At 34.8% G+C, this 10155-nt stretch overlaps 1 protein-coding gene across 1 annotated transcript; it reads left to right on the plus strand.

The window, feature by feature from the left end:
- Positions 1-3632: 3632 nt before the first annotated feature.
- LOC111510339 (uncharacterized) lies at positions 3633-8167 on the plus strand. The gene is made up of 3 exons (XM_023166241.2): positions 3633-3792; positions 6762-7050; positions 7849-8167. Exons 1-3 carry the CDS (start codon positions 3781-3783, stop codon positions 7998-8000), a joined length of 453 nt encoding a protein of 150 aa, XP_023022009.1. The 5' UTR covers positions 3633-3780; the 3' UTR covers positions 8001-8167.
- Positions 8168-10155: the final 1988 nt, after the last annotated feature.

The raw sequence follows: 10155 nt of genomic DNA on the forward strand, positions 1-10155 counted from the left end.
TATCTGGATATCCTGGATTTTCTTAGTTCTTGAAATTGTTGGTCACTTGTACATTAATCGGTACATTGTTCATTATGTGCATATCAATGATATGTTCACAAAGTGGGATTAAATATTTAACATAAGATAATAATCCAAGGCCTTTATAATAGGTCTTAGTCATTATCCCAATTAAGGTGAACCGTTCCTTTTTCATGAATAATTGTTAATTGAAATCAAATGATACATTATTTCCTTCTCTTTATAACCTGCAAACCTTCAAAATCGCGAGAGCGCCAGGATATATTATCTTTTTTATTTTCCTATGTCACACTTCTTCAACTATGGGACTTCATTATGCAAAAAAGACACAAAAAATGCTATTCAATTGGAATATCATAACTTGTATAGATTAATCCGCTTGAACATTATGTTATCTGATTCATAGAAAACAAATCTATTGACTTGCCGAATTTTGAGAAAAGTCACTTACAAAGATTTGTTTTCTTTATTGACCCTAAACAATATAACTCACTACCTTTATGTTTGGAAGAATCGAAAAGGGAAAAAGCTTTTTCTTTAATTTTGGAAAACCATTGAATACCTCATATTGAATACCTAGTTTACTTTAAAACAAATATTATCATTCTCTATTATGATGTTATTCTGAAAATAATGTTGAGCTGTTGAAACCTGTAATTCTAAATAACTATCAAATATTTACCTCGTAACAATTTCTGTACCTCTTTGCTTTTTATCAGAAATTAAAATTCAGAATTCAGTCTTTTAGTTGTAAAATATATGATTTGTATCTTTTCTGTCATTAACATACTGTGCCTTCTTTTTGACGTTGGCGATCTGTCAGAATGTACCGCCTTGTCTTATTTTAAAAGCATCCTGCTCTTCCATTTGGTGGATCTCTTCTAATGTCCCCTTTTTTTGGGAAACTTCGTTTCCGACATACAATTCACTTAATTAATTAATGCTCTGTATGACCTCATTGACACTTTCCTCAATCGTTATTTTTTTGTTTTGGATAAGACTATCATTCTCAAGTTCATTTTCTTTCTTCTGGGATTGATTATTGCAACTATACTAATATAGTTAGGTGTAGATCTACCCCGAGAACTGCTACATTCTGGTGTTCTCCAAATTGACCAAATCAGTCACCCTATCGATATCTGCCTCATACCCTTGCAAGATATTCTGAAGTTGTTGATGTCTGCTTCTGAGTTTGCTCTGGTAGACTTGCTTTGTGTTTAATTATAGAGAGTGCCTTTCCAGAGCGTGTAGTATCCTCTGATAATCAGTTCAGCTACTCTTCAGAATAATGTGGACTATTCTCAGTAGCTGACTTCGTGGTGATACAACTGAGACTTTGGCTTTTTTATCTACTTCAAACGTTGGCATTTGCGACGGTACATGGCCCAAGAACACTCACCATCAACTGCAAGCGACTTCAATGTTTCATCTAAAGATGTCTTCGATGTTGAGGTAGGATTATTCTCATCGAAACATATGTACTCTGCTTAAGGAAAGTCGATTGGCCATGTGGGTATGCTCTACCACGACTGGGTTATTGATCATCTTGAGTAACTTTTTTTTGAGTCATCTTATTCTGCCCCTGAATGTCTATCCCTGACCCTAGACTTCCTCAATATCCTTTTGCATTTGTTTGATTTATCAATCAAAGATTTGAATACTTTAACTTTTTTCCTACGAAGTTCATTTAAGTGCTTTTCTGAATGCTGATATTTTTGTTCTAATGGTTTTAGTGAAGTTTCTGGTTCCACTTCACCTTTTTTCCCCTTTCTTCCATCTCTTCTCTTCGTTTCCTTTTTCCCTTCTCTGCCTTTTTTCTATTTTTCGATGCTATAGTTATTAAAGCCTCTAATCGTTGATTCTCCTCTTTTATGATTCTTGTTGACCAAGTTGTGTCAACAATGTCGCTTGATCTCTTCTGCTTTTTCCCTTTCTTTGTCTGATTTCCCTTTTCTCTTTCTGTTCTTCACTGAATGACTTTGAGGATTTCATTTTGTCTCCATTCGTCTTCATCTTGTATTCACCATATGTCCCTGAGTTTCCTTCAATTGTCTCTCTTCAGTAGCAGTAAATAATGTTACATTCTTAATAAAATTCAACATAAAATTCAACAACGTCATTCAATACTAGAGACGCATGTGTAAAAACATAAGGAGAACATTCTGGAATGTTTGTAGAATGTTCGGGAATAGTCAGAACATTTGAAAAAATCCCGGAACATCCCAGGTCACTGCGGAACGACCAAGGGAGTTTTATAGTGTGGTAAGTATCAATTCTTCATCCGTGAAGAAGGTACCCGTTTCTACCTGAAGGACTTCAAAGTATAGAATAGAACATACGAGAGTGTTTATGAAACACTCAATATTGTATTGTATTCAATATTGTATTCGTTTCAATAGATGTCCACTATTCCAAACAATAAAATGGGTACAGTTTGCAATCCACAAATGATAGACGCTTTCTTAACTCTCAAAAGGATAAGTCAGCGAAGAAAGCTCGCATGTATAACACTACCGCCTCGACTGAAAATTCATATTTTACTGTTTCTCACGAAAGAATAAATAATACACACATAAATAATATACACACAAACCATTCTCTTGAATCACTCTGTCATTAATTCATAATATGCATTGATTCAAAAATCACAATTAACACTATACTTCAGTTGCAATTTGAATCGTGTCCTTTGGAGGATGATTCGTTCTCCACAGGACACACAACCTTTACGAAATGATATTTTATTTTAAAAAGTTGATTTTTGTGGCCCAGATAGACACTTCTCCTAGATAGGTCTGTTTTGATCCGCCCCTTTATAACATTACCTGAAGTTTAATGTGAAAAATAGTCTCATTTCATCTATTGGTCACATGTTTTCCATACCATATCTTTGAAATCAATATTGAATTAACATGGGGCAGAAATTATGAGATCAATTTCAATTCTAACTGTCTATAAAAATTCCTCATTTTACAAATTTCATAAAAAAAACTGTTTATAATATTATCATTTCTTCAACATAGTCCAAGGTTCAGCCCATGAGGGTTTCTTTCAGTTATATAAATGAAATCACATTTATTATGGCTTCCGATGGTTTTAGAAAATTGCGACAAAGAGTTTCTTGATATCGCTCAAATTTCAAACATGAGTTTTCTCAAGCACAGCAAGTATGAAATGTACAAAGACTGTAAAATGAAATCGGATAATCATGCAATCAATCCAAAATTTTATGACTTCTTTGGTTAGATGATTAAATAGTATTAGTGAATAATAAAAACTCGAATATCCTTATTTCTAAATTCCGTTCCAATTAACATGCAGCTTCAAACAATCAAGGTGTGGCGTTTTTATGTTTTAATTGCCTTTTATCAGAAAAATAACTTATTCTATACTACCTCTTTTCTTGGTGAAACTTTCATTCCCATATCGAGACACACATATGTCCACACCCCAAGGAAAGATCGGCCTACGAGAATGATGCAAATCCTAATGCGTATTACTCACAATTCGAGAAGTGTAACAAAGGAAAAGATTTGAGGTTTTTCAATCTCGTCAGCATTTAATTGCCTTTTTTCAAATCACTTGAAGCAGTTTTTAATACGCTCAAATGTGTGGAATAAGTGATTTGTGATACAATTTCTCCACCCATAACTAAAACAATCATCAAAGTGTAGTGCAAGGTCGGCTTTGATCTATATATAAACGAGGGTGTAGCTATTTGAATTATATTGTCCTTTGGTTCAACTCAGCAAGATCACAATGAACGCATTGGTAAGACTTCCAAATCAATTATAGGAATTTAGTATATTTCTTTCAGAAGATAAATTTTTTGACAGGTTCTATTCAGTATTTGAATTAAAATCGAAAATAAAAGGAACGTAATGATAATTGATAGAGAAATTCTCCCCAAAAATATTGAATTATGATTGATAATATTCATAGTTGCATGACTGCGTTCATAATGGTTTAATAATTGGTAATTAGGCAAAAAAACATTTAACATTTCACTGTTGGTTTCTTGAAAAAATATATTCAAAATAAGTTGTGTTGTCAAATAAACTACAATGAAAAGCCTGGTGGTGAGAGGCATCATTACCAGGCCTTAAATTCAATTTATATAGTTCAATATATTCGATTTTTCAGTTATATTTCAATGAATGACGTTTTGAGTAACCTTTTTTTCATTCACTACAATCTGCATTCAGTATTTCCCACATATCGTTTCTGAAGATTTTGATAAAACAAAAAAGCCTGAAGAATCAGGAATCTCCTCAAATCTTCAATTACATTTTTCAGAATGAAATTGAATCAAGAACGTCCATTAGCTATTACTAAATGTTGAATTTGTCATATTCTTTCGTATTGACTTTGCATAAATGTATTACCTTCTGTCATCTCATGACTGAAAGTCGACTCACTCATGATGAGGAGTTCATACCTTTTTTTTCATTGACAACGTCTGCAGTGTCCGATACATTCCTTTTTTGTGTCTTCTAGTTGGACAGTACGTAGTGGGTATCTTTGTAATAATTCTATTTTCGAAATGACTTCTCATTATTCATTCTGTGCACTTTGGTGTCATGTGGTTAGTTAACATGTTTGATGTAATCTCTCTACATATCCCAAAATTTTTCCAGCCTGCCTTATTGTTTCATTTGGTCACCAAACATAGGACGCTTCGCATAGTTGTTGCTGGTTGAACTAACATTGTACATAATCATCACATCATGTCTGGCTTCAGCCCCTGTTCCTTTTTTCCACCGCTTGATGGTTACGAGACTTGTCTATTAGTCCCAAGCCTCCAAAAACACTGCAGCTTAATGGGCGTATTAGGTTTTTCTCCCATCTTTTCCACGACACCCATTCTAACAGATCTCATGATCTGTGCTATAACAGGTTCCTTGCTAGATGTTTGTCATATTCTTCTGAACATGTTTCAGGGAGTCCATAAACTTTGTTCCTCTCCTGTGATTCAGTGCCTCACATTCCCATGAAATATGATGAGAGGTTTCTGCCCCTTTGTCGCATTGCCCACAGTTGAGGTCTCTGTTGTAAAAGAGTATCCTCCGGATGAGCAGTATCAAGTGAATAATCCTGTAATTGTTCTGAACAGATTTTTGTTCTATTAAAGCAGTTCTTTGACTTACTTTTCGGAAGGCCTCTTTGTAAATGTTCCCTTCAGTGTGTGTACCCAGTAATTTTTATGTTTCTTATGGGCCGTACGAGATATTTTGGTAACCCCACAGCTGGTCTAGGGCCTATATATGGAGTTGATGATCCATATTTGATTCATGTTTGCTTTTAATTTGGTGCAGATGATTGGCATCATGTGGCATTTCTATTCATTGTAAGTGAATGTTTCAGGTCAGTCTGGTAACTAGTATCACTCATCTAGTTAGGTTCGTGTACAGCTCGTTTCCTGACTGTATTCAGAAATTGGTGATTCAGATTCAATTTTTCCTTGCCCTTTCCTTTGAAGGTACCCAATGAAGCTCTAAAAAATGTTTGACGTGGACAAAATTGACCAACATATCAATAACAAAGTAATCAGACAAGTCATGAAAGAAAAAATCAAAACCTTCCTGAAATCGATTAGCACAAAAATTATGGAAAGTAATGCAGTTTCAAGAAACTGTAGGTACTAGAAATATTCGAACAAGCTGAAACTTGAAAAAGTGCTTGGTTATCAAGTGTTATTCGAGAGAATTTCGAATTTATTATTTCACAAGTCATACGTTAATTCACAATTTCATATTTATGCCTTTATTCAAATCAATTTTTTTTTTGAAATGGTATAGTATTCAAGTCAATTTGCATCTGGCTATGCTGTCTCACAAACATAAATGAAACAGAATTCCATATAGATTCCTTTCACTCCAACTAATCTGGCTGTATTCTGGCTGTGGACCAATGGAAAAATATACCTACTTAGCCTAATTTTTCCACAAGCCCCTGTATGTTACTGCCGTATGTGAGATCATTTTCTACTTTCGAAAACTGGAAATCCAGTATGACATGGAGACATGGAAATTTATGTATTTCTTTGAAGTGAATTCCATCGCTGGAGTCTGGAACAAAGAGGTTAGCTTCAACTGCAGAAAAACTTATATCTTTCACAGAATTATTCATTGAAGTGAATTCCATCGCTGAAGTCTGAAAGAAAGAGGTTAGCTTCAACTCCAGAAAAACTTATACCTCACATAGAATCATTCAGTCGACTCTGAAGAACTTCAAAAATATGCAAATGGTTGAGTAATGGCGATTTATATCATCAGCTTTATGTATTCACTATACTTATGTATAGTGAATACATAAAGTGAATACATAAGTATTCACTATACTTATGTATACACTATACGAATCGTATGAAAAATTATACAAGAAATGTCACAACTCCATTCTGAAAATGAAGAAATATAAGAATCTATTACATATTCACAAATACCAATCGTGTTTTTATAACAAATAAGTCGAATTTATACAATACCGATATATTTCAATATTGTGATTGTGATAAAATTTTCAGTTATTCCTGAGAGATGCAAAAAACGACAAACAGTCGTGTTGACAGATGTAATCGAAATTTTATTCCCAGTCAATAAATCAATATATCTATGTATCATTGTATCATATCGATTAGATTTGTGAATGGAATATTTTACCAAATTTAATACTTGCAACTCGAATCATCAACATTAAAATCACCAAATTCACTCACTGTTAACTTTCTTCCCCACCAGATTGTTGCCTTCTTCGCCACTTTGGCCCTCACCTCTGCCGCCCCCTCTGGATTGGGTATAGGTTTAGGATGGGGAGCAGCAGGTCTAGCAGCCCCAGGAGCAGTTTTAGCCGCCCCTTCTGCCACCGCTGTCATTTCCGGACCTATTGCTAGAGGCGCTGTTCTTGGTGTTCCCGCTGCTGGAGCAATAATTGGTGCACCTGCTGCCGGTATTATTGCTGCACCAGCTGCCATTGCCGCCCCAGCTGCACTTGCTGTCCCTGGTGCTGTTGCCATCACTCCTGGAGGTGGTACGTAACTTAGATATTTCTTTTCGTGTATTTGATAAGGTCGTCACATTGTTAAAAATGCATTAGGACGGCCATGACATTCAACAATTAAAAGAAATATTTTGCTGAGTAGATCGGAAAGTGATACTTTCCCCTTTGACAATTCCATTAACTTGAAATATTTCAAGTGAAATTCCAACAACTTCAACATTTAACCCCTTACGTATCACTTGCTATTTCACATTCGTTTCAGATGGTACATCAGTCTACAAAAAAATCTATTTAAATCTGTTCTTCCGTTAACCAGCTGTCGCTTCCCTACAACTCTCAGAAGGCAAAACATGTGTCAGACTTACGAGGTCTTACCTTCTGAAGTGCGATTCCTAGCACGGAGAAAAAAAAGAAGTATGTTGTACATGTAAAAGTTTAAGGAAGTTATTTTGTTTTCTAATAAATATGTTCACTTCTTTGAGCATATATAACTTTGTTACTTATTTTCCTTGATTGTTCTTCCGTGTACATATGAGAAGGTGATAACTGAATTTAAGTGAATGTTGAAAATTATAGAACTGTTGCCTGAAGGGATAAAAGTTTTTATGTTTGGGGAGCTGTACAACGTGAAAAAACTCACCGCACAAAATAATCTGTTAAGGCAAATCTGTTAAATTCGTTAAAATCTGTTGAAATCTGTTGGCCAGCTGTCGTCCCCCTATGAACGACAATTCTCAAAAGTCGAAGGTCTAACAAGGTCTCACCTTTTAACTCGTGATTCCTTACACGAAATAACGATTATATATTCAGAAGTTGATCAATTTTCAGGTGCCGTTGGCGTGAGTGCTGCAGGTGCTGTAGTGAGTGGTCCCAGGACTGCTCCAGTAGTCATCGCTGGACCCTCTGGAACTGTATCCGCCAATGGACTTTGGGGTCCAACTCTCGCCGGAGTTGCCGTACCAGCTGGACACGGATGGTAGACCAATCGATTCTAGAACTGGATAACTGATAATTCCGATCGATCTCTTACGTCGATGGCTATACTAAAAAACAAGACTTATTATCTCTAAACAACCTACTCGGCGAACGAGTTTTGTTATGTACTCGTCTGTTGTGACGAAAGCAATAAAGAACTATGTTTTTTAAACATTTCTTTTGATATTTTGTTCTGATAACAACAAGGAAATAATGTTTTTTTCTATGACTACTGAAAAAAAAACAATTTTGTGACTGACCGTTTCTTGTTGAGTACGCAGAGTAAGTAGCCGAAATAGCCCATAATTCACAGCTTCTCACCAATCACAATTGACCAGATTCATAACTCACTACTTTGGGATCAATTACGAAAAAACTGAAATGAAAATTCGAGTCAAACTTTGTTGTGAGATTTTCACTGAACAGTTAACAAAATCGCAACACGTATTTTGCTATACAATGCATACTCATACACACTCGAGAAAGCTTTTGTGTAGCGAAACACGTGTTGCGGTTTTGTTAAATGTTGGATGAAAATCTAAAGCGGCCTATAGACGTTCAATATTATTGCGCAATATTTTGGTTTGTGTAATATAATTGTTCGTCAAGGGGCCATATTGAAAGGTTGTGTAATATATTGTGTGATTTTCAAAATCTTGAAAATAATTCTTTTAGGTTTCTTTTGCTGATGCTATTCAATATTGCATAAGTGGGCACCTATTTTTTGGCTGACACACTTATATTAACGTACAGCCGAAGCTACTGAACCTACAATCTTGAAATATGCAGTTAGGTTCTTTGTATAGCGTAAATAAGCATCAAGAAAAAGAATCAGAAATTTCCACCTGCAACGGGAAAATTGGGGTTTGAAGATTGAATTGAATTTTGTCAGTTTTGAATTTAGAAACCTGAAATTTTGTATTTTATTTTCTGATTGATTCGGCCGTTACTTGATGAAGGTCCATAGTAATTTCACAAACTACATCTAACATGCGACACATGCCGTGATATATTTTTTGAAAATAAAGTTTGTGAAGATCAGATCGTAAGGTGTAGTTTATGAAACTGAAGTTTTGGGTTGATAAGAAAATATTGTAACTATTTGTTTAAAATGGTATACCACAGAAATGAAAATATGGACCTGGAATGTGAAAATAGTGTATCCCACCAGAAAAGTGTAATGTAGTGAAAAAAATTGATATTTAAAAGTGCCTTAACGAAATCAGAGAAATTACAATGAATTAATTTTATGACAAATCAATTTCTAAGCATATCGAATTATATAAGCAACGTGTCATGTAGGAAGAGCTTTCTGAATCCCGTCATTGTCCCGCCCACTAGATGCGCGTTCGTTAGAAGACTATGAGAGCGAGCGAGAGAGAGAGAGAGAGAGAGAGATAGATAGATAATTCTCGAGTCTTTTCCTAGATTTGACAAGCTGTACATTTACACCATAATACAGTTTCGCAAAATAAGTGACCAATAAATGACGTGAAAAGTAAAAAATATGCAATCGAAAGCACATCTTGATTAACTTAAATAAAAATGCCAATATTGTGCCTGTTTCTCAGTAGTGATAATATCTTATTACTTAATACCTATTTGTTTATTAAAAATCTACTAGTTCTACCAGTTATAGTCATTCATCTAATAAGTTTTGTTATTACCTACTCTTATATAAAATATATTGTAGTATCGTTCGGTTACCAGTAACTGATGAAGCTACCGCGTAGCGAAACGCGTTTTAATTAAAATTTATTTCTAAAATATTATAATCAGAGGATATCAGAGGATATCTGTGCAAACCAGTGACTTATCCAAAAAGGGGCCTATTTTCACCATATTCAATAGCAGAAGTTGAGAAAATAAAATAATGTTGAAATATTTTTAATTTTGAACATTGTTTTAATGAGACAAACATGTTCGTATGAAACGGATTTTTTAATGGTGTTTCGACCCTGTATAGCATGTTAATCCTATCAAAACTTGACTGGATATGACTACAGGCAATTAAAAATTTAAAAATGTTGCCCTCAAAATTGACACCCTGGACACATCACAGGGAGAGGAGGTATGAATGCTGGATGAGAGCGTTAATTTTTTTGAGTGCGTGTTTCAGAGCCGCTGAAAAACGATTTGAAAATCGAAGCGTTTGGAAAG

Source organism: Leptinotarsa decemlineata, unplaced genomic scaffold (genome assembly GCF_025532065.1).
Source record: "Leptinotarsa decemlineata unplaced genomic scaffold, Ldec_3_MD MMD2_tig00026314_RagTag_RagTag, whole genome shotgun sequence".
In the NCBI taxonomy this organism is placed as follows: domain Eukaryota; kingdom Metazoa; phylum Arthropoda; class Insecta; order Coleoptera; family Chrysomelidae; genus Leptinotarsa; species Leptinotarsa decemlineata.

Bases quoted from the DNA above. Each gene is read 5' to 3' on its own strand.
- LOC111510339 (XM_023166241.2), top strand. The intron at 7,051-7,848 runs GTACGTAACTTA...ATCAATTTTCAG, and splicing joins TGCCATCACTCCTGGAGGTG to GTGCCGTTGGCGTGAGTGCT.